At 40.3% G+C, this 24,976-nt stretch overlaps 1 protein-coding gene across 1 annotated transcript in view; it reads left to right on the top strand.

The window, feature by feature from the left end:
* Positions 1–24,480, top strand: part of LOC119792567 (SPRY domain-containing SOCS box protein 4-like) — a 42,585-nt gene extending 18,105 nt beyond the window's left edge. Inside the window, exons 2-3 of the mRNA XM_038299272.1 lie at positions 10,518–11,404; positions 23,575–24,480. Coding sequence (XP_038155200.1) covers positions 10,696–11,404; positions 23,575–23,702 — 837 coding nt within the window. The 5' untranslated portion in view covers positions 10,518–10,695 and the 3' untranslated portion in view covers positions 23,703–24,480. The remainder of the gene's footprint in view (positions 1–10,517; positions 11,405–23,574) is intronic.
* Positions 24,481–24,976: the final 496 nt, after the last annotated feature.

Here is a 24,976-nt window from a genome sequence, read left to right as displayed (position 1 = left end):
AAGTAATATGTAATGTGATTTATTTAATGATTAAATTATAAATAGACCAGTTGCATTTCCCATACATGCCTTTATTTCTGAGCGGAGCTGGAGCATTTATCATTATCGCGGTAAAGCTTCCCATCTTATCCTGATATTGGTTTAAGGTCATATCGCCCAGCCCTACATTGGACAAACAAAAGGACTCGCCAAAAACCATAAATAACATATTACAAAAATAATGCAGTGATGCTAATAGCTAGCCGCCAGAAGGAGAAATTTAAAAACCAAATTTAAAAGGACTCTTTGGTCATCTAGCAATCAGTTGTAGCGAGGATATCGGGGAAACGTTAACGTTATATTAGCATAAAGTTTGTTTTAACTTTCTAAACTGCTCCAAAAAGGTTAGCATTTTGTTTCGTGTTTAATTTGTAAAAGATTGTAATTGTTTACTTTACAAACTCAGTTTTAACACGTCGCTGGGATCAAAAAGTCAAACTATTTATGCATTCACTCCTAAACTTCAGACTCTTCCAGTTTCCCTAATGTTCATGTTTCTGGACGAGAACCAGACACCCTGATAAAACCCAATAGATCTATAAGGAACTGTTTCTTTATTTTATTTTCTAGCGTCTTTAAAGTTTCTTTTCAAGTTCCAATTTTTTCCCTAATCATTTATATTTTTATTTCTATCCTTTGAGTACTAATCCTTTCTTAGTATTTACTGGGAGTTAGGAGTTACTGAGGGGAAATCCAGTTTTCTAAATACAGGTTTATTTGATTTTTTTCTGCAAAGGAAAACTAATATTTTATGCCCCCTTTTGGGAAAATGAGAGATTCGTTGCATATCACAATGTATGGCAGTGTTTTAAAATAATTTCTAAAGCGTTGCAGGAAATGATACTGAAAGTTAACTGGCTTTGGTGAATACCTTCTTTCTTTTGTTCTATTTCATCAAATTTTAACAATTTTCCAGTCCATGTGGAAAACAGACTCCTCCGTAACGATGTCCCTTTATCTGCTCAGACTCGTTTAGGAGAGAATGCATTTCACTTCAGAAATCTGTGCAAACAGGTGGAGGTTAGGTGGGCTTATAGGTGCTGATGGCTGCGTAGAATCAGAGTATCCCATCGCTGGTTCACCTCATGGCTGAGCAGGAAAACTGCTCCTCATAGACCTGGCAGCGAGGGTTTCTCTTTCTTAACCGATGTTCTGGATCAGTAAGTTAGTCCTTGTTTCTGTGCTTCTTCTGTCGATCAAACGCTGGGATGACGACGCTTTGATGGCTGACATTTGGCAGCTGGAAAGACTTCTCCTTTAATGATGGCATCTAGTTTCCCAGAGAGTCTCCTGAAACATGATCCACTTCTGTCAGCTTCACACCAGACTGAACAGATTTTTCTTTATGTTGACACAATAAGTAAGGAAGTCATGTTTATTTATAAAGTGCTTCACAAAATTACAATACAAATAAAATATGTTAAGAGCCACAAAAGACATGGTTATAAAACAATGCTTCTCTAAAGTTCTTTAAATATAAATTATTCCATCCTGTTTAATAAATGATCAGTGTTTTTAATTCAGAGTAATTTTCATGTGAATGTGCTTTACTGGAGGCATCCATGTTTGTCAAAGAACACTACTGCCACTTACTGGTTTGTGACGTCACGGTGCGGTATCGGCTGTGGATCAAGTCCCAGGGCTGTATCTGGTGTTTGTCACAACGCGCTATTATCCAAGTCATCTTGAAAACATTCTTCTTCCAAATGTTGGCTACATATTACGGGTTTTTTCTCTGGCCAGAAGTTCGATGGCAAATCCTCCCTCTTCAAGTTGACGATCCAACGACCAACCCGTCCGTGGAGGATCAGGAATCAGAAAGGCCATCGCTTTCTCCCTCCATCAATTGCTTGAATACGTGCTGTCCTTGTGGTGTGGAGAACGAGAGTCGTACAGATGTGGGCACCTTCTTACTACTTTGCAGACTTGCTCTTTTAGCTGGTCCATCTTCCAGAGTCTGTTTTTCCATAATGGCGGTCATGCAAACCAAACAAGCTGGTTAGGAAATGCGAAATGTGTCGAGCGGATGTAGAATTGAGCAATCAGAGGCCTCCTTTCTCTACTCCCTGCAACGCTATCTGCAGCATTGTCTGCGGTCACCTACACCGTTAACTGCGATGCAGACGACCTGGTTTCTGAGCATAAACCAGGCTTTGCAGTAGTCTAAACGGGAAGACACAAAGGCGTAGATAATCCTTTCAAGATTATCTCTGGAAAAGATTGTTCTAAGTTTAGAGATTTCTTGTCAGCAGTTTTGAGTGGTGCTCTAAGGCAGAGGTCTTCAACAGCGGGTCAACGGCCCCTAGGGGGTCCGTGGAGGTACTGCATGGGGGTTGTGAAAGTTTGGATTGATTAGACTTTTTTTATTTTACCATGAATTCATGGAGGCAGAAGATGTCTCAGTCATCAATGCACACATTCAGCGACACACAGGAGCTCCTCCAAGCTGGGCACCGTTTCATTCACAACACCTGTACCCCCTATGGAGGATAAAAAGTGCCAAAATTAAATAAATAAATACAGCATTAAATAAATAATAAAATGTGTCAATTAATTAAATGTGGAATTAAATAAATAAATGTGTCATTCATTAATTAAAACCACGTCACTAATATAAAGTGCCACAATTAAATAAATAAATACAGCGATAAACAATTAAATGTTTAATTAAATAAATAAGGAATTAAATATATAAATGTGTCATTAATTTAATAAAATACATCTTCATTTTATAAAAAAAATATATATAATTATTTCAGTGTGCATTTAAATATTTCATGGTCCTGTGTCGCAGTGCATCGAAACCATATTTATTTAATGCTGTATTTATTTATTTAGTTAATTTTGGCACTTTTTATCCTCCATACCCACCAACCAGGAATCAGAAATACTTTAATAATCCCAGGGAGGGATTACTTTAGTTACATTACTTGAACCTTTTCACAATATTCTAATTTTCTGATATGATGAATTTGAGATTTTCATTTGTTGTCATTTGTAATCATCAAAATTAAACAAAATAAACATCTGAAATATATGAGTTTGTATGTAATGTATGAATATAATATACAAGTTTCACTTTTTAAATGGAATTACTGAAATCAATCTACTTTTTCATGATATTCTAATTTTATGACCAGCACCTGTATATAATTAGGATGTCCCCGCTCCATCTTGTCATCAGTTTGCGGGTCCTTGGCCTGGAAAATGTTGCTAACCCTCATCTAAGGAAACGTGTTGTCCAAAATAACACCTCGGTTTCTAAGGCTTGGTTTAGCAGACAAACTAGTCGCCCAGATCCTGGAGGATACCTGGAATAGCTTCATCAGGGGCAATCACCAGCACCTCTGTTTTATTGGAGTTTAGTTGCAGGGAATTTACACCAAACCATTAAGTTTGCGCAAGACATTTCAGCAGAGAGGTTAACCCTAAGAATATATTTTATATGGGAAAGCCTGGTGTTAGATATTGAACCTTTCTGGCTGTAATGAGAAAGAATATGAGGAGTCCCTGTGAGGCTGACTCCGTTGTAAAACATTTAACCAGCCTCTGAAATGGTCCAAACGGTGTGATGGACACTAGTTTGTGAATAAATGGCGTCTGTTGAGAAAGTGACCTTTTGTTTCATATGGAACGGCTCCATCAGGGTTAATCTGCAGTAATGAAAAATGTGTAAGTCACTCCGTCATGAGGCGAGGTTCAACAAACGATCCTCTGTGAACGTGTGAGCTCTCGGTCTTGAATGCTGCTGCTGTCGAAGCTGTTCATCGTGTCACATTTTTTCCATCTATTCTCTGCATCAGATCATCTTAGCCGGATCGATTTGTTGTTTTACAGCTTTTAAAGGACACAAAGTGAGATTTCAGCACAGATTATCATTTGCTTACTCTTTCAGGGTCATCGTTTGTGTAGCTGAGGAGGTTTTTCTTTTTAAGGCCATTCTCTGTTTTTATGGAACCTCTTTAAAAATGTCAAATCGTTTTGAATAAACCGTTGATGCCTGGATGGACGCTAATGGTCTGTTTCATACTTCTCTGGACAGTTCTATGGATCTTATTGATTAAAAGTTGTTTTTCATCATTTTGGTCCAATTTAAAGACTCCAAAAAAATTAAAAACCAATCAGCTGGACTTTGTTTCCAAGTTTGAAGATGTTTCTCTTCCCATCCAGGAAGCTTTTTCTATTCAAAATGTCAGAAATAGCGTTGAGTTCAAAGCTTTATACAGTCGCCCAACAAAGCCTTGTTTTTGTTTAGAAAACATGCAAACTGAAACGGACAAACGGGTCCCCCCCTTTGGAATGGGCGTCGTTTGGCTACTTTTGTTAACCTGCAATGCCCCATACCTGTATGTCTCTGAAAGGGGGGTCATTGTCGTTGGGTGACTTGGAAGCAAAGTCCAGTGGATTGTTTTTTTAAATATTTTTGGAATTATGACCTGGATGACTAAAAATCTTCACCAGCTTTTTAAAGACTTATTCATAGCTTCCTGTTCTTCATGGCTGCTTAACTGCTCTCACCCTGAAGCCAAAAGTTGCTCCAGCTTTGATAGAAATGGGAGGTGGTTATTTTATGCCTAATTGGGTTTAGTTTCAGTTGAAAAACAGCCATTGTGGTTTATGTATGACAAAAAATATGTTTTATGCACATGTCTCTGGTACTAGGGAAACAATGAGGTGTTGAGTCTGAACTAAACATGAGCCGAGGAAGAATGAAGTAGGAGAACATATTGAATTTGGCTAAAAATCTAAATCGGAGTTGGTTTCTACTATGGGGGGAAAAAAAGAATAAAGACTTATTGATTTATTTATCATCCAGGTCATAATCATTCCAAAAAAAGTTGATAAACAATCCACTGGACTTTGCTTCCAAGTTTGAAGACATTTCGCTTCCCATCCAGGAAGCTTTCTCAATTAATCTTTATATTGGAGAAACCAAACAACCTCTCCACAGACACATGGCGCAACACAGAACAGCGCCCTCCTCAGGACAAGACTCTGCTGTCCATCTACACCTGATGGACGAAGGACATTCTTTGGAGGACCAGAATGTTCACATTTTGGACAAAGAAGACGGGTGGTTTGAGAGGGGCGTGAAGGAAGCCATCTATGTTAAGAAAGAAAACCAACCTTAAACAGAGGGGACTCGGATTTCAAAAACCTAAAACGCAGCAATTGAGTTGATCCCTTCCAGCTATTATCGTGGCCCCCACCCCGATGCTGTGAAGCAACAATTCCCTCTAACGACCCCCTTTTAGAGACAAAGACCTGTATCTGGTATTACAGGCTAACAAAGAACCCAATGACTGCCCGTTCCAAAGGGGTGGACCCGTTCGTTTGTTTAAATTTGCATGTTTTCTAAACTAAAATGAGGCTTTGTTGGGCTGCTGGATAAAGCAACTCAACGCTATTTTTGTCATTTTGAATTGAAAAAGCTTCCTGGATGGGAAGAGAAATGTCTTCAAACTTGGAAACAAAGTCCAGTTGATTGTTTCCTTTAATTAATTGGAATGATTTATTGATCTATTTTAACACTGATCTATAAGAATAGTTTACAAAAAATCTTAGTTATCAATTGATTAATCAATCTTTATTGTCAAACGATTTGCATTGTAATCAAGATTTCAGTTTCGGTACAAACCGTTCATCACATACATATTGTACATTGGGCGGGGGGGGTCAGGTGGACAGGGGGCAGTGCGGGATGAAGAACGCTGCCGCTAGGGTCATTCTTTGGGCTGGTTATTTTTATGGAGGGAATTTCGTTCTGTTAAACAATGAACATGTTTTTGTAAATTAAAAAATTTTTTAGGTCATTCATTCTAGATTTTTTTAGTTGAGAGTAACTTTATTGTTAGATTTATTTGTTTTTATAAGTTTCAGTTTTTTTATATTTCTCCTTTTCAAATCGAGTTTGAAACGCTTACATTCATTTACATTTCTGGTTTTAAAGAGGTCTTTATTTTCACTTTAATAACCAATAAAAATGTTGCCACCATCCAGCAGACCAATAGAAATGATCACCCCCCTACTCTGTGTTTTTAGAACCATGAGATCAGAATAATTTAGTGTTTTTACATGACAACCCTGGGAAATAACATCTGTATAAGGGTTAAAATACAATGATTTAACTAAAATCACCATAAGGAATCCATGAGTATTTGAACATGCTGAATATGTTATTTTCCTATTACCTTTAAAAAAAAAAGTTTTTGATACGTAAAAAACTCATAATTCTTCAAAATTAGTGTGTCCTTTGTATTTTCCACCCATGGAGGTTGCCATTTTTTTCACCTGTGCAATGCATGCTGGGTAGATGACGTGGTTGGGTCTGACTGGACTCTAGCCTACTGATTAAACATAGGAAGGCTAACATTAGCATCTTTCTGCTCTAACTCATCAGTCTAATATTGGAATAAAAAATAATCTGGAATAAATTACCGAAACATGTTTTGAGAGTAAGTTTATTAGATTTATTTATGTTTATATTTTTTATATTTCTCCTTTTCAGATTGAGTTTTAAAGAGTTGCATTCATTTACATTTCGGGTTTTAAAGAGGTCTTTATTTTCACTTTAATAACCAATAAAAATGTCCCTACCGACCAGCAGACCAATAGAAATTATCCTACTTTGTGTTTTTTTTTTTTTTTTTTTTTTTTTTTTTTTTTTTTTTTTTTTTTTTTTTTTTTTTTTTTTGGGAGAATCATGGGATCAGAATAATTAACTTTTTTGGTTTAAACTGAGAGCATAAAAGTGACTGATAAGTTGGGGGTCATGCAACGCGATAGCATAACGGCTGCATTGAACCACATTTAGCCGCTGGCTCCCATCTTTAGTAGAAACCTCTTCCCATTTACTGTTTGTTTTTTGTTTTTGTCTACTCTGAAGCGTTCATTAACAAACCTGAACTTGGAAGGATTTAAGATGAATGGGTTCATTCCGGCTGCTGTACTTTCCCTGGAAGAACCATGTGGAGTTTCCTCTAAAACCGCAGGATTGTGTAACATCTGAGTGTTTGAACACGCAGCGGACAAAGGAGTTCTGTTGGTGCTGCAGCTTTTAACACGTTAAATGCCGCTCCCCTGTTTATACGATTAAAATTAGTCTGCGGCTTTTAGCCGATCCTTAGAGTTGAGCTTTCTTTTTAATATAAACTGCTTCAGAGTTGATAGTTTTTCTAACTGGAGCTGATTTAAACACACTGGTCTTTCAAATAATGTAATATAGTTGGAGAACAGTATCTGGGGATTATATGAACTGGGAATATTTTACCAGCTGATGTGTAGAGGACTGCGTTAGAAGTACAAATGTGTTGTATTTATACAAACACTTCAAAAAACAAAATTATAACCTTCACCTTAACTGGGTAAACAATCGTGATTGCTTATGGAGATAATTTTATTCCATTACTGCTGTAAAGAACATGTTTCGTGAAAGGAAATTCAAAGAAAAAAGAAATAACGGAGAAAATAAAGACTTATTCAAAAAAGCCTTTGAAAGTAACTTTGCAGATTTCTCTGAATTTATAATTCGTTTTTTAACTTTTATATATAGATGTTGGATTTAATTTCTCTGCATTATGAAATGCGGTCCTTTGAGTTGAGTTTTAAATCATATTCTCTTATAATGCTGTTCATTAAAACATTTTAAAGTGAAATTTGAAAAATGTGAGATACGTTAAAAGTTGGTTGTTCAAATAAATAATAGAAAATCAACGATAGTGGTACAAAATTCACTCCATAAATGTTAAAATTTAAAATATGAATTCCCGCTACATAACAACCCTGAGAAATCTGTTTAAGGGGTTAAAATGCAACGATTTAGCTAAAATCACCATAAGTCAGAATATCAGAAACTTAAAGGAATCTGTGAGTATTTGACCATGTCATCCTGAATATCTTATAATTTTGATATTAACTTAAACAGTTTTTGATATGAAAAAAAAAACCCCTCATATTTACTTCAAAATTAGTGTATCCTTTGTATTTTCCACCCATGGAGGTAGCTATTTTTTCACCTGTGCAATGCATGCTGGGTAGATGATGTGGTTGGGATTGACTGGACTGTAACCTACAGAGTAAACATAGGAAAGCTAACACTAGCATCTTTCTGTCGTAACTCATTGTTCTAATATCGGAAAATGTTTATATCCGTTGCTAACCGCTAACAATTTCAGTTAGAAACTAGAGCTCTTTGTAACATAGCTCTCCATCTGGGTTAGCATCTCCTAGCAGCGGCCAAAACGACACCAGCTTCTCCAGCCAACTCTCCTCTCTTCCTCTGTTTGGTTCCTCTTCATTTTTATTTTATTTTTATTATCTTTTTGTTCTCTACCTGTTTTTATGTGCCAAGAAATACATTTTAATTGCAGTATTTTATTTACTACAGTATTTTTGGTAATAGTTGGTATCTCGCAAAAATGCATAAAATGTAGGGCTGCAACAACGAATCGATAAAATCGATAAAAATCGACTTTTAAAAGCGTTGGCAACGAATTTAATCATCGATTAGTTGTGTCGCGCGATTAATGCGTCATCCGCCGCCGCCGTCATCCGGGGGAAGAAAAAAAAATATGGCGGAGCGAGTCAGCGCCGCAGTTGCAGTGTTGCCAACTCAGCGACTTTTCAGACCCCTCCAGCGACTATTTTTCAAAAAAGCGACTAGCGACAAATCTGCCGACTTTTTACGGTGTCACTGGCGGCTTTTGCCTGCCGTGGGGCGCCTCCCCCATCCCAACGCCTTTCTCCCTCTCCCACAGGAATCCCTCTCAGCGCGGCAGTCAGAGCCGCAGGATTTTAGTGAGGAGTTTACCCTCAGCGTCCAGACTGCAAATGAAGCGCGCATGCGCCGGGATTGACGGCGCAAATTGATCACAATAATTAAAATAGCCTGCGCTTTGTAAAGTGAAAAAAGTGATAACATGCAACTTTTTTCAAAAGAAATTAACATGGCACGGAAGCACCACTGTTATGACGCAGCACCTGAAAAGAAAACACTTTGGAGCCTTCGATGGCAGTGAAGAGAGCTGATCAGCAGGATGAGTAACCATGTTTGTTTGGTTTTAAAGTGGGGAAACGTAACGTTAGTTTCTCAGGTAGCTCATCTGATGCTTTCCTTACCTTGTTAGTAGGTTACAGACAGGGATAAGGTTGGCTACTTATTTTACTTTTAATTTCATTTACATTTGTTTAAGCAGCGTTTATATTTTCTTTATAAATAAATTAACTTGCAAATTATGAGGGCAAGGCTTTTAAAGTTTAAATCTTCTGGCAAAGATAAAGAAAAGAAGATCCTGCAATTTATGGAAGTAAAGCAGAACAAAATCCAGCAAGATCAGTAATATGTCAATTAATTATCTGCCACATTCCCATGTAAATATCTGTCTTTGGAGGATGTGTTTTTTTACCACCCCTAGTTCTCTCATTTTTATTCCAAATACAATTTATAATTTGAATCACAGGGCTATTTTTATCTCTATGGTTCAGTATTTTCTCAAGCAGCAACTTTAACTGCTATACTTTCCTGTCTTAAAAGGCAGAACTCTTCTAGTCTAAAAAAAACTCATTTCTTGAAATGGGGGGACCTATTGTTGAACCCCTTAGGGGCTTTAAAAAACAAAAATGCCTGTCTCTTTTTGCGCTTTATGAACCAAAGTAGCCTATATTTTGTGGATGTACAGCTACATTTCTCATGTAAGTTTGCGTAGTTTTTACACAAACATTTATTTTTCATATTGCACCAGTACAGTTAATGAGCAACCTGTACTTGTGTGCTTGTTTGTTCTGTCTAAAATGTTTATTTTGGAATAAAGAGGTTAATATAAAAATTTTTTTTTTGTCCGATTCATCGATTAATCGAAAAAATAATCGGCCGATTCATCGATTTTTAAAATAATCGTTAGTTGCAGCCCTAATAAAATGGTTTTTGTCTAGTTGACTAGAAAGTGTTCCCTAATTAGCATTGAGCAAACATCTAGAAGAGGAAAGGTTGAACCCAACAACTCAAGGACCCAAATAAGAAAGTAATCGTTAAAATCGTAGGGAAGTCATATTTGAATGTCAAATCATTCTGGCTTAAACATGTATATAAATGTACTCTTTATCAGACCATATCATCCCATTCCTTGACAGCGTCATTTCTAAGTCACCAATTTAGTGCTACTTGGTCCCAATGGAATTTCCCATTGGGAACCTACTAGCACTAAGTTGCTAAGGAAGATGCTTCTTACAAACCGGCCACAACCAAAGTGCTTGCAAACCTTCCGCTAAAACAATCCCGCCCCCTTGATAAACGACCAATCACATTCACTTTATTCACTCGTGTAAAGTCGGGCACCACTCGAGAGAATTCGAAAGTGCAACGGTTTGAACAGCTGCTACCCTACGACTTTAAGGTTTTTGGATACCCTGATGCCAGTACCTAGTCCATGTAGATGTGTAACATCAAACACAAATGGGGATTATGTGTTCTTGTGTTTCAGGATTGTGTTCCCCTCGGGCTGTAGAGCTGGAGTGCCTAGCAGCATCTTTCTGCACTGGTCTCGCAGCATCCCTGTGCGCCCATGAGGTAACGTCCGGACCTACTGGCCCCTCATCGCCACCCTTTGTCCATCCTTCTTCCCTCCCCTCTTCCCTCTCCTCCCTGGGATCGCCCAAGCCATGGGCCAGAAGATCTCTGGCAGTATCAAGTCAGTGGATGTACGTGGGGAGCCCTCATATCGCCCAGTGCGTCGTGAACTACGGGGTCCGGATTTCTGTCGGCCACCAAGACTAGATTTACTTCTTGACATGCCGCCGGCCACCCCCGAGACACAAATTCGCCACGCCTGGAACCCCGATGACCGATCGCTTAACGTCTTTGTCAAGGAGGACGACAAGCTGACGTTTCACAGGCACCCTGTGGCCCAGAGCACGGACTGCATTCGAGGGAAGGTAGGCTACACCAGGGGCCTCCATGTTTGGACGATTCACTGGCCAACAAGACAAAGAGGCACTCACGCTGTAGTAGGAGTGGCTACGGCTGAGGCGCCTTTGCATTCGGTTGGCTACACGGCCCTGGTGGGCTCGGACTCGGAGTCCTGGGGCTGGGACCTGGGCCGGAATAGACTTTATCACGATGGAAAGAACAGACCTGCAAACTCGTCAGCGCCTACATACCCTACCTTCCTGGAGCCGGACGAGTCCTTCGTGCTCCCAGACTGCCTGACGGTGATATTGGACATGGACGAAGGGACGCTGAGCTTTATGGTGGATGGACAGTATCTGGGAGTGGCCTTCAGGGGGCTAAAGGGAAAGAGGCTGTTTCCCATTGTCAGTGCAGTCTGGGGGCACTGTGAGGTGTCGATCCGCTACGTCAACGGACTAGACCGTAAGTACATCTGATGATCGATGCTGTGTGGTTTTTGTTTTAATTTGTTTTTTGTTGATGAACATTTTTATATTTCAATGTGGGGAAACACTCATGATCCATTGATTTTATGCTGACGATAACCTGCTTATTTCAGTTTCCATATTTTCTTTGTTCGATGACCTAAAAGGTCAATGATTTCCGGTACCTGACATAGACGTTGGTATCTGATCCTCTCGATGTTCCGTTATTTACTGGTTCCTGTCTTCTACATATAGGCATAAACTCCTTCTGCATTAAACTGGATGACTCACTTTAGTCCCGCCTTTCGTACACCAGCCACAGTTTTTTGTTCTGTACGATTATTTTATTTATTTTTACGTTGCACGCAGCTACAGCTCACACTGTACGACGAAACCGCAGCATTTAAAAGTTCACGGCTCATGATATATGATGTCTCTTTAAAAAAGAAAGCAACTAGTCACAAATCTTGCTAATTTTTCCTAAGTTGTTTGAACATTTAGCGATAAATTGAAAGCACCAATCTCTATCCCACCACAATAGCAGGATGGTATTGCAATTGAGTTGATCCCTTCCTGCTATCATCGCAACCCCCACCCCTTTACAGGGGGACAGAAGACCTTGCCTATTATGGATGGGCGATATTTTATCGTGTGCGATATATCGTCAAAGAAATTCCCCACAAAAACAATTTGAATTCATCGTTTTTATCATGAGATGACTATTTATCTGGTTGTGTTTGCAGTTGCACCGCTTTGGTTTTTTTAATAAGCCAAGTTAGTTTTGCTGTTTGCATCGTTTGAATAAATTTGGAATTTGGTCTCTCATATTTCAGACTTATTTGATTGGTATCACTACAGTTTTGCAGTACAGGTTTAGTACTTGAACTTAATTGATATAGTTTAGTGGTTTCTAGTATTTTGTAGGGCTTTGAGTAGGGCTGGGCGATATGGAAAAAAAACTATATCACGATATGGATTATTTTATATCACGATAACGATATATATCACGATATACCACAACTGATGTTGCATTTTATGTTTTCATAGTCCGTCAGATGGACAGGGTTGAAAAAAATCTTTCATCGCCTATTTTTTACCCATCATCTTGTTTCCTAATATGAGAATCCCAACCCCAAACCAAGAACACCAGTTATGCAATTTGCGGCCATGACGGTGAACAGTATAGAATCTTGGCTATTGCGCTGCAGTAATTAATCATTTAATATTCGTTTGTTATTGACATTTTATAAAATTCCAAGGCAAGGTTTTTCTCTTGTCTTTCATTTACCTTGTTTTCCACTAGGAGGCGCCTCGCCTATTTAAGAAGAAATGTGTCTGCACTGGTAATTATATGGTCCCGAAAGCTCTCTTTCTCGACTATGTAAACGGGGGCCATGCCTTTACAGATATAGCGTGAAATAGCACCTGTGATCTGCTTGAGTCGCTGAGACGTCTTCTCATATTGTGATCCTTGGGCGAATGCTTCCTTAAGCTTCGGCTGTGAGAATTTCTTTCCAGTGCTTCCTGTATTTTCATCCCTTGTTTGTTTTGATCGGAGTGGTTGTAGTTTCCCGTGTTCTTGTTCATGATTTTTCTTCAGGTGGTAAAAGAGGCCGGAAGTATTTGCATCAGCCGCTGGAACGGCTTTGCTGCACAGTTTACATATCGGCTGCGTTTGTTCTTTATCAGATGGCTGAAATCCGAAATATAACCAAACAACCGAGCTGCCTCCCCTTTTGGGCAAAAGTGGTGTTTGTTGTGTCTGTGACCTGGCAACCGTTTCGGACTCTGTAACCGCTGCTGTGGTAACATCTTCTTGGGTGTCCATCATTCATTTTTTTTCAAGCCAGAAAGAAATTTCGCGGGCTCTCTCCGTTAGTAATGTTGCAAACGTATGGTGCAAAGCCGCGTGACGTAAAGCGGTGTAGTGTCGCAAAACCACGTTCTCTACACATTATCTTTTTATTCTCTTTTTTTTCGTTATATACACTTAGAGTTTGCATAGCAAAAACGCAAAATGTTATATTAACAAATTATATTAAAATGTATATTAGCAGTAATAATTATAAAAAAAAAGTTTATCACAATAGAAAAAATAGAGGAGAAAGGTCACGATAGACATGCTTCTCTCGTCCTCACGATATATATCGCCATATCGCCCAGCTCTACTTTCAAGACAGAATTTAGTGACAGATTTATAATACATAATATTTTGCTGGTAGTTTTTATCGTCGCTTATCGTTTCAATGATAAATAAGAGAAATTATCATGATACATTTTTTAGTCCATATCGCCCATCCCTATTGCCTATTCTGTCAGGCCAACAATTTGCTTTAACGACCCCCCCCTTTCAGAGACATAGACAGGTATGGGGCATTGCAGGCTAACAAAAGGCTATTGCAAAGGGGTGGATCCGTTTCAGTTTGCAAGTTTTCTAAACAAAAACGAGGCTTTGTTGGGCTGCTGGATAAAACCTAGAACTCAACCCTATTTCTGACATTTTGAATTGAAAAAGCTTCCTGGATGGGAAGAGAAACATCCTCGAACTTGGAAACAAAGTCCAGTGGATTGGTTTTTAAAGTTTTTGGAATCCTCTCCACCTCTGTCCTGTTAAGCCGTCTTTATTCCTCTGACTGGGCTCTCATTTAAAAAAGGAAAATGATCTTTTTCCTTTCGTTCTCCTTGAATGAGACCAATTTGTTCTTCCCTGACCTCAGTCAGGCTGCATGGTCTCCGATGCCGATACACGACTTGTTCTGGAAGAAACCGAGGATTGAACTGATTGATGTCGGAAGACTTTTACTGGTGTAACGGCCACAGGCTGGGTCAAACCGGTTCCTACCTGACTGGGGGAGGAGACATCCCCGTTCTCCCTTTTTGCAAATGAATCCTATTTGAATCAAAAGTCTTTGTCTCGTTTCCTCCCACCTGCTTTTCATTGTCTCCATTTCTTCCTCTTCCTTTTTAACTCTAATCCCTTCTTTCAGTAATTAAACAGCCAATTGTGGTGGCAGGTTGCTGTGGAAACACTTTAGTTGGATTTTGTGGATTTATGGCCTGTCTGATGTTGGAAGGCAGCTTCTCTGCTTTTAGGCATTAGCTTCTGTTTTTGTTTTTATCCAGACAGTCAAAGCTTAACAGGCAGCGCTTTATTTCCACGCTTCAACAATTTCTACAAGAATCTGGGGTTTTTGCCCAAAAACACATTTGATCTTGATTAATAATAAAGCCTAAAAGGATTAATGGTGATTGATTGATTGAAATACTCATCAGTTGATTAGTTAATCCTTTAGAATTCAACCAGATCATCTGTTTAGATTGATTCAAAGTTTTCTATCTAATTTTATATTGACAAAAATAATGAGATTGAAGGCCTTATTGGATCAGAAAATATTTAATGTAAACCTGTCAGACTGGAGGTTTTATTCTGATTCGGTCCGATTGGAAAGTCATTTCATTCTGAAAGAGAGGGCTGTTCTAATTGGCGTCGACATACAAACCAATTCAGATGTTTGAAGTAAAAAAATTCTCCACTGCGCATGTGTGCAACGCCAGCGTGATGTTTGTCTGCGAAATCAGACGGTCCATGCATGCTTAAATGGCCTAATCCGATCAAATGCTTGGTACTTGTACTCTAGTGTTGTCACGATACTAAACTTTTCAACTCGATACCGATACTAAGTAAAGTATTCGATACTCGATACCCTTTTCGATACCACAAGAATAAAAACAAAGACTCTAAAATTCAACAGAAATATTTTCATTACAAAAAAAATACAAGAAATAAATAAAAAAAACAATAAGAATAATATTTTGAGGTTGTATGCTGTGCACAATATTAAGCAAGCTTGATAAAAAAACTTACAAAATTAAAATTGATCCTTCCTTGGCTATGTTTTGCAGATGTTTTTCAGTCTGAAACTGAAAAATGCACAGAATTATTCAATCACAGTGTTCAGAAAGTGCATTTTCCACTATTCTGCATTTTAGATGGCTGTATCGATACTTTTGAAAATGAGTATTGTATCCGGATACAACTTTTGTGTATCAATACATTTTCACAACCCTATTGTACACACACGTCCTGATCCATTTCCGATCCGCCGAGGTTGGATTGAATCAGTGAAATGTAGCTACGTTTGGCTATCGACACACACACACACACACACAAGGAAGGACCTGTGAGAACTTGGAGAACAGTCTGATGGTCATAAGATGGAAAACCTTCCAGACATCTTGAAGCCTGGTTTATACTCAGAAATAATAAATTGATTGGGAAAAACTGGTCGAGATTAATCCATCACTAAAATAATTAATATCTGCGGCCTATATTAGTCAGACAAATTAGGTGTAATTTCAAAGTAAAGGGTGGGTTTCAGCAATACCAACCTCTCCTATCCTTTTTTGATTTTAATCAATCGATGGCATTCAGCGTCTCTAATCCTGTTTTTCTTCCTCTGACTTTCCTTAAAGTTCTCAAGCTCTCATCCTAAAAAGTCTCACTTTTCTGGACTTTTGAGTAAAACTTTCTTGCTAATTCCAATAATAATCTGACATTGGGCGAGGACAGAACTACCTGCATTCATCGTACCCGCCCATGACTAAGGGGCGACTCGTACACCCGAGACGTTAAAACTAGGTCTGACGGGCCTGACCGTGTTTTTAAATCGAATGCAGAAGCCGGACTCTGCTACCCTGGTGGATATTTAATTGGTTAAGGCAGAAACGGCGGACAGCAGTTCTTATCTGGACATATCTAGGTTGTGGCGTCTGTGCAAGACGCCCACCTGACGGAAGATTCGCTGAGGTGTGAAGGTGAGAGAAACTAGGAGGAAGTTTCACCACCTCTCACCTGACTGAGGATAGACTAAGTGACGCGCCGCCGTCGGAGCTTTCTGTCCACTTTTCCTCCGCTTTGTTCTCAGTGAGGTGCTAGGCATGCCCCTGCCCAGCCCCCCCTACCCACTGGTGCACACTTTCCCACACTGCATAGTGTCTCTTCAGCAGCTATAAACCCGTCAAACTGCCGTCTCAGAAAAAGGATGTGAGAAGGGGAAGATTGTGCATATTGACAGCTGCATGATGGAGAGGAGGAAGAAGAGCGAGGAAGGTGTGAAAAGGCCCGACGCTGCACCTAAGAAAGAAACAAGCATGGATGAATTAAGTCTCCCTATTCATTGTGCATCAGCAGAGGGGGGGGCTGTGAACGGACGGCTTTAACTGAAATCTCCTGAGCGAACATGTCCAGTCTGTTCTTCCTCCCATCTGAGAGGTATACTGGTTGCCGTAACGATCTGGAGCGTTTGAAGCCGAACTGCTGCAGGCATTTAGGATCACGTCTCATTTAGACGCTAGCGGGCCCAAAGCAAGCCCGGCTGAAACGGGAGGACTCAGGCCGCGTGATGGAGTGCGTACCTCCCCATCGGCGCTCATCAATTTGTCTGACGGGAGCCATTTGTCGCCCTAGGCAACCCTTTACCATGGAGACCAGCTTTATGCCAGCAGTGACTGGCTGGTTTTACAGTCTGTAAGATCATCACCCGCTCCGCCGCCCTCAGGAGATTGCTGCCAAGTGACGCGAGTGTTTGTGTTCGCATTAGTGCGAGTAACGGTGATTCACTTCCAAAGCGGAGATTGGGCATGAAGCGATAATTAACTTTCCATTTTACCAAGGTAGACATGCGGCACGTCTGCAGAGTGCTGCATTCGTCCCAAAACGCCTGCCTTATATCAGCCACGCTTCAAATCATCCTCATAGTTTCAGAGTCTTACGTTGTAATCAGCACAAGCAGATCTGTAACTTTACACTCATGAGGATGCGGTTACCATGGAAACTTTCTATATCTATGAACCTGATGGGTGTTGTTGGCCCTGAACAAACCTACAGGTGGATCAAGCTCTCAGTTTCCACATGAGCTCCTTGTCCTCCAGCAGTCTAAGCCTATAGCAGCATAAGTATAGAGATAGCTCAGGATAACCTGAGCCACTCTAACTATAAGCTTTATCTAAAAGAAAGATTTGAAATTAATCCATAGTAACATCCGGTACTTCTAGCAACGTTTGCAGGTGTTCTAATCTGGCAGTTTTTACTGCTTTCACTATTTGTTTCCTTTTCATGACTTCAGTGTTTTTCTATTTTCTGAGTTTGCAGAACCTTTTTATTTGCTTTGAAACAATGTTTTTATCCTTTGTACCCTTCTTCCATGGGGTGACCAGAACCTAAAAAACAAATGTGGGACAGCTAGGGTGCTTATAGTGGCATGCGGAACAGACGCTGATTTTTCAGATTAACCTTTCTTTTGCAACTCACCTTTTCTGTTTATTTACATTGCGTTCCCTCATATCAGAGTAGTTTCCATCATATTTTGTATTAAAACCATTACCGGTTCTTAGGGCTGCAACTAACGATTATTTAAAAAATCGATGAATCGGCCGATTATTTTTTCGATTAATCGATGAATCGGACAAAAAAAATATTTTTATATTAACCTCTTTATTCCAAAATAAACATTTTAGACAGAACAAACAAGCACACAAGTACAGGTTGCTCATTAACTGTACTGGTGCAATATGAAAAATAAATGTTTGTGTTAAAACTACACAAACTTACATGAGAAATGTAGCTGTACATCCACAAAATATAGGCTACTTTGTTTCATAAAGCGCAAAAAATGACATTTTTGTTTTTTAAAAGCCCCTAAGGGGTTCAAACAATAGGCCCCCCCATTTCAACAAATGAGGTTTTTTTAGACTAGAAGAGTTCTGCCTTTTAAGACAGGAAAGTATAGCAGTTAAAGTTGCTACTTGAGAAAATACTGAACCATAGAGATAAAAATAGCCCTGTGATTCAAATTATAAATTGTATTTGGAATAAAAATGAGAGAACTAGAGGCGCTAAAAAACACATCCTCCAAAGACAGATATTTACATGGGAATGTGGCAGATAATTAATTGACATATTACTGATCTTGCTAGATTTTATTCTGCTTTACTTCCATAAATTGCAGGATCTTCTTTTACTTTATCTTTGCCAGAAGATTTAAACTTTAAAAGCCTTGCCCTCATAATTTGCAAGTTACTTTATTTATAAATATAAACGCTGCTTAAGCTAATTCAAATGAAATTAAAAGTAAAATAAGTAGCCAACCTTATCACTGTCTGTAACCTACTAACACGGTAAGGAAAGCATCAGATGAGCTACCTGAGAAACTAACGTTACGTTTCCCCACTTTAAAACCAAACAAACATGGCCGCTCATCCTGCTGATCAGCTCTCTTCACTGCCATTGAAGGCTCCAACGTGTTTTCTTTTCAGGTGCTGCGTCATAACAGTGGTGCTTCCGTGCCATGTTCATTTGTTTTTACAAAAGTTGCCTGTTACGACTTTTTTCACTTTACAAAGCGCAGGCTATTTTAATTATTGTGATCAATTTGCGCCGTCAATCCTGGCGCATGCGCGCTTCATTTGCAGTCTGGACGCTGAGGGTAAACATCCTGCGGCTCTGACTGCAGCGCTGAGAGGGACTCCTGCGGGAGCGGGAGAACGGGGTTGGGATGGCGGAGGCGCCCCACAGAGCAAGAGTAGGAACGATGCATGCTTTCACGTAAGAGTGTCCAAAAGCCGCCAGTGACACCGTAAAAAGTCGCCAGATTTGTCGCTTGTCGCTTTTTAAAAAAATAGTCGCTGGAGGGGTCTGAAAAATCGCTAAATATAGCGACAAAGTCGCTGAGTTGGCAGCACTGCACCTGCGGCGCTGGCTCGCACTGCCGTATTTTTTTTTCTTTTCCCGTTTCAGTCAAGTGGCAGTGACGACGATGGCGGCGGCTGAAGCATTAATCGCGCCACACAACTAATCGATGATGAAATTCGTTGCTAACGCTTTTAAAAGTCGATTTTTATCGATTCGTTGTTGCAGCCCTAGTGACAATAGTTCGGTGCCGTATTTGTTGGTACTCGCTGATACCAATACCACCATTTTAGTGCTGGTTCGTGGCCCTGCCAGATACTGGTATCGGTGCAACACTACTACTGAGCACAGCTAGCCACAGCGCTACCCAGCTCTCCCCCTTTTATATCAAGGTATTTTTCTCAGCTTTGTTATCAATCAGGTAAAACTTCATCGGTCATTAGACGCCCTAACGCTACAGATTCTTCCAACTCGGCACACGGATGCTGCCTTTTTAATATCGTCTGAGCAACCACAACGTTTTACGTCATGTGGCAACGTTCAGAGCATAGGGTAGCGTAACATCACTGGCATGAAGCAGGACCGGAGTAGATCTGGTACCTCCTAACAGGCCTCCTTCTTCCTGGTTCCTAACACTGCGGTTTGTGGTCATCTCTTGATAGACTGTGGAGACGATCCAGTTAGCCTGTCACAGAGGAGGCTTGTTGGGGCCAGTGTGTTTATTTTCTTCCAGTAAAACATTTTACAGCTGGGCCGTTCTTATATAACCCATTTTGACTTGTTGCAGCAAGTGAAGCACAGATTCATTAATAATTACTGCATCCTTCATAGTGGAGGTTTAATGAGTAACTGGGAGGCTTAATGAAAGCAGCAGGATTTACTTCCAAAAGTGCTTCTTAGAGTTCAGTTGTACCGGAAGGTTAATGGAAACCAAAGAAACTTTTCTCAGTGTGCATTCGGTCGCTCAGGTGTGTATAAATGTGTTAGTGCGTTAAAACCTGGCTTTACAGCAGGGGGGCTCTGCTCGGCCAGATGGTCCATCCAGGTGGTTGAGCTCATCCTCGGTAAACAGTCAGCAGTTAAGAGTCTGTCTGACATCCTGACATGACTTTCCTTCAATCAAAGGGGCGTCGACAAGCCCTGCAAACATGTGAGCAGGGAGTCGTTCATGTGATCGTTTGGTGCAGATTCTCAGCAGGAAACGGGTTGGAGAGGAAGGTGAAGATGAGGTTTAAACAGCCGTTATACTTTAATGAGAGGAGCTGGTTTCACTATATTAAAGCCTTGTAGGTGTAGTTTTTGAATTTTGTACCTCAAAGTTTCAAACGATGTATATTCCAAAAAATAAATAAATAACGACAAACCACTGGACTTTGTTTCCAAGTTTGTAGAAGATTCCCTTCCTATCCAGGAAGCTTTTTCAGTTCAAATGTCAGAAATAGCGTTGAGTTCAGACTTGGAAACAAAGTCCAGAGGATTGTTAAACTTTTTTGAAATGACTATGACCTGAATGACTAAGAATCTTCAGCAGCATCAATTTATATTATGACTTATACCAACATAAAATAGTTCAGAAGAGGAAGTGGAATCTTTTGACCCATTCCAGTTTATAGTCTGGTCCTGAGTCGGTTTGTAGAATAATTGCAGTTTCAGTGGGTAATGCACTGTGTAGAATGGTGTACAATAAAGTTATTTATTTTACAAAAGTATAAAAAAAATTGTTATAAATTGCCTGTTGATCCACGATGAAGATTTTGATGATATATCTGCACTTCTGAATGAATACCCAGAAGGTCTCAAATGTGCGACAACTCACTGGAAAACTGATGACTCTCGGAGTAACCATTGCTGCGAATATGCGATCAAAGTTATGTAAGATTTGCACAAGTCCTGCCGAAACGAGGACAACCTCCCACTGAGATTCATCCTGTCCAATGACATTAGCATTGCCAATGGACTTCCTAGTGGGTTTTTTACGGCGTAGTATACGGGCCAGGCTAGGGATTTTTCTATTTCGAAAATAAAGTCGTAACGTGACCAGTATGGAGAGATATTTGTGCCATTGGTTTGAGCGCGCAGTGTGACAAGGCGCGCGCAAAACCGGTCTGGCGCCCGCCCAACTTTGAAAAACCCTCTAAACACACTGTTCTCGCGCTCAGTTTCATCTCTGCTCGCGCTCGACCTGCTGTCTCCGCGCTCAACACCAGCTGTGCGCTCGGCTGTTTCTCCGCTCGCTCGACTCTCTTCACTCGCAACTTTAGCAATGTATGTAAATGAACCATACCATCAGCCAATCACGCTCAGCTTCTTTTCATCCAATGAAAGCATTCGTTCCTTCTTCTTCTTGGCGGATTGCAAGCAACTTTAAGGTGCATACCGCCACCTACTGTTCATGAGTGTGTAGCAACATTGTTTTACATCTGTTAAATTCTATTTTTTTATTTTGTATTCTGAAGATAACTAAATAATGCTTTCCTTAATCTATAAATATCCTTTATATTTCCTTTATTTCCCAATAATCCTCTAAGACTCCATTCTTGGCCTATCCTTTCAACTACTCTTCTAATTTTCTCCCTTTCAGGTTCATATGTCTTACAGTTCATCAATACATAAGCATTCATTCCAAATACTACATCCGGTTAAATGAAAAAAAAAAAATAAAAGTAAAAACGAAATCAGGAAAATCAAACAACTCTTACAGTTATTTGGTCAACGCTCCTAACCATTTGATGGACAGAAGATAGTACTATAAAATATCTTGAATTATCTCAAATAAACTTCAGTAAAACCGTTATTAGATCATTGCCTCATCCATCTCTTTTACCTGCTATTGACATGGATTTAAATTTGCTGTTTTAAAAGAAAAGTAAGGAGGATATTTGAGGATCAAGTATGGTTCAACAATATATAGATAATGTTTTGGATCATATTGGCCTTACTCTTAGCTTTTGTGGCGAGTGGTTCTTCTTTTTGTTGCGTTTTATGGAGGTTGGCAAACAACAATTACCGCCACCAACTGAAAAATCCTGTTTATCAAATTATTCTTTTTAATATATAATAAAGAATAACCCTCTTATTTAGAGTCCATCTGTAAAAGGTCTTCTAAATAATAATTGTTAAATTTCAGATCAGGTCTGCTGTCTGAATAATTGTGTTTAAATTAATAGAACGCTTATCTAGAATCAGAGCAAACTAAACTTCTTAATGGAACGATTTCTTCCATCCATTGTAAGGCCAATATGATCCAAAACATTTCTCCTTTGTAGGCTGAATTCCATCACTGATTCTTTTACCCGATTTAGAAATAAATTCTGGAACTAAAACAAAACACCATTCCTAATATTGGAATATTTTGAAGCATCCATAAAAAATTTAACATATCCATAATATTTTTTATCTATATATTGTTGAACCATACTTGAACCAAAAGTATCCAAATTTTTCTTGGCACAAATATCTCTCCAGAGCAGAGTCGTCACGTGTTGCGGTTTGAGTCGTCACGTGTTGCGGTTTGAGTCGTCACGTGTCGCGGTTTGAGTCGTCACGTGTCGCGGTTTGAGTCGTCACGTGTCGCGGTTTGAGTCGTCACGTGTCGCGGTTTGAGTCGTCACGTGTCGCGGTTTGAGTCGTCACGTGTCGCGGTTTGAGTCGTCACGTGTCGCGGTTTGAGTCGTCACGTGTCGCGGTTTGAGTCGTCACGTGTCGCGAGCAAGGGCGGCACGTTTCGCGGGCAAGGTAGTCACGTGTCGCGAACAAAGAAATCACGTGCCACGAGTAAGACCGTCACGTGATATTTGTTATGTTAGCACGTGTCACAATGTCGTCACTTGCCACGGACGAGACCGTCGTGTGCCGCGGGCGCGGCTGTCACGTGCCGCAGGCAAGACTGATACGTGGCGCGGGTAAGGCTGTCACGTGCTGTCGTATATGTGTCGTGGGCAAAGCTGTCACGCTAGGTGAGGGTAAAGTCGTCACGCTAGGTGAGGGTAAAGTCGTATTTTTTGACAACTCTTCCAAGAAGCCCTTTCTTCCCTAAAATAAGGAATGTGGAGCATCATGTGAAGTTCTACTTTAGCTTCAGTTTGACAAATCAGGAAATCTTTTAGCAGCAGCATCAAACTGGGCAGGATGTCAAAGTGGACTCTGGTTGCTGATTGGTGGAGCTTAAAATAATCACCCTAATCCGCACGTTCTCAGCTCTTCTTCTCATCCTCCCTCTTTTAGTTTTTTTCCTCCTGACCTCCATCATTGCGGTTCTAGTTCTGTTATGAAGCGTATTCCTGCTTCTGCGTTTCCTGCCGCTCTCTGAGCGTTTTCTTCACACGCCGTAACGTCTGCGGCGCTGCTCTGACCCGTGCAGCTCGCTCAGCAGGCTAATCCAGGGCTCATTGTGTAAATGTCCAAACGATGGGAACTAATGGCAGGTCAGCTAAAGTGTGGGAAGTGTTGTGTGGATCCTAACCGTTTGTCTCCTCTTACAGCGGAGCCCCTCCCCCTCATGGATCTGTGCAGACGGGTGGCTCGGCTCGCCCTGGGCCGGGAACGCATCCATCACATCGAGGCGCTTCCACTGCCGCAGACCCTGAAAAACTACCTCCAGTACCAGTGACTGCTCCCCTTCATACGCCCAGATCACAGCCGGACCCCTCCCACCCTGAAACGGGGGAGTAGGGGTGCAGTTAGCGGGGGATTGTTTACACCTTTTAGGAAGTTTTTAGTTTGACAGTTTTAAATCGGTTTATTGGTTCCGTTCTCTGCTTTCAGACATTTTTTAAAGGAATTATTGTTTAGCGTCACGCCGTCCACAGTCAGAGGCCTTAGCACCGGTTTAACCAACGCTCTGCTCCACTTCTACAGACGATGAAAACGCAACCGTTCCTGTGAGCTGCAGGAGGGAGAGCCAATCCTGCCATGCATACCATGTGCTTTTTTTTTTTTTTCTTTTATCGCACACAGATCCCGTTTACAGTGTATGGAAACACTGTCTGTAGCAAAAGCACAGCGGCGTAGAAAGCAGCAGTTTGAATGTTTGAAATCTGTCTCCATGCATCTCAATCATTTCCTCCACTCTGAGTTTTTCTTCTGTGGAGATATTTGAACTGGAAGGACCGCAGGCTGCAGTCATCCTGCGGCGTCTTCTTCAGCTGCTGATGATAGGAAGCATCCCGATAGGAAACGCAGAACGTTCAGTCACATCAGAGTTAAAAATGCTGCTGCTTCTTTTTCTCTTTTTTTTTTCTCTTAACTCATTTATTTTTTTTATTATTGATTTAAAGTTCTTTTTTTAATAAAATGTCTGCTGGCATATCTCGCATGCATAGGTTTGAAGAATGTGCTGCCATGAAAATCTTTTAAAATGTGAATTAAAAATAAACTGCTAAGCAAACGTGGCTCTATGTGGGCTTTGTTTTTTGTTTTTTTTAGCTTCATGAAATTTTCTTTGCATCTGTTGCTTCATCGGAGCTGCGCTGAATCCAGACCAGATTATAACCGATGAAACTTCACTGCAGGAGCATCTTTAGCAGCGCCGAACAGAGACGGTACGTTGGTAATAGTCTTTGGTCGTATGCAGACCTATGGAGAGTTAAAATACTTATATGCTTCTATTGTAAAGGGAAACACCGTTTTTTTTGTGTTTTTTTTTACATTGGTCCCTTGATTTTACGTTATTCCATCATGTTCTACTCACCCATAAGAGTTTTGTGTCATTTAGAGCCGTTCTGAGACCATCCTGATCTCGTGAGCTTTCAAGGTTTCACTCGCAGATCAGTCTGGAGACTCTCCGTTAAAGAAAATTTGGAGCCGTTCACCAAACGAACGTCCAATCAGCGTTGGCTTTGAGGCGGGTTGAGGTGTAACGCAACGAGAAGTGCGACAGTTCAG

Source organism: Cyprinodon tularosa, unplaced genomic scaffold (genome assembly GCF_016077235.1).
Source record: "Cyprinodon tularosa strain WSP-4 unplaced genomic scaffold, ASM1607723v1 ctg421, whole genome shotgun sequence".
Taxonomy (NCBI): Eukaryota; Metazoa; Chordata; class Actinopteri; order Cyprinodontiformes; family Cyprinodontidae; genus Cyprinodon; species Cyprinodon tularosa.
The sequence above is the reverse complement of the archived record's forward strand: the minus strand, read 5'-3'. Positions and strand labels throughout refer to the sequence as shown.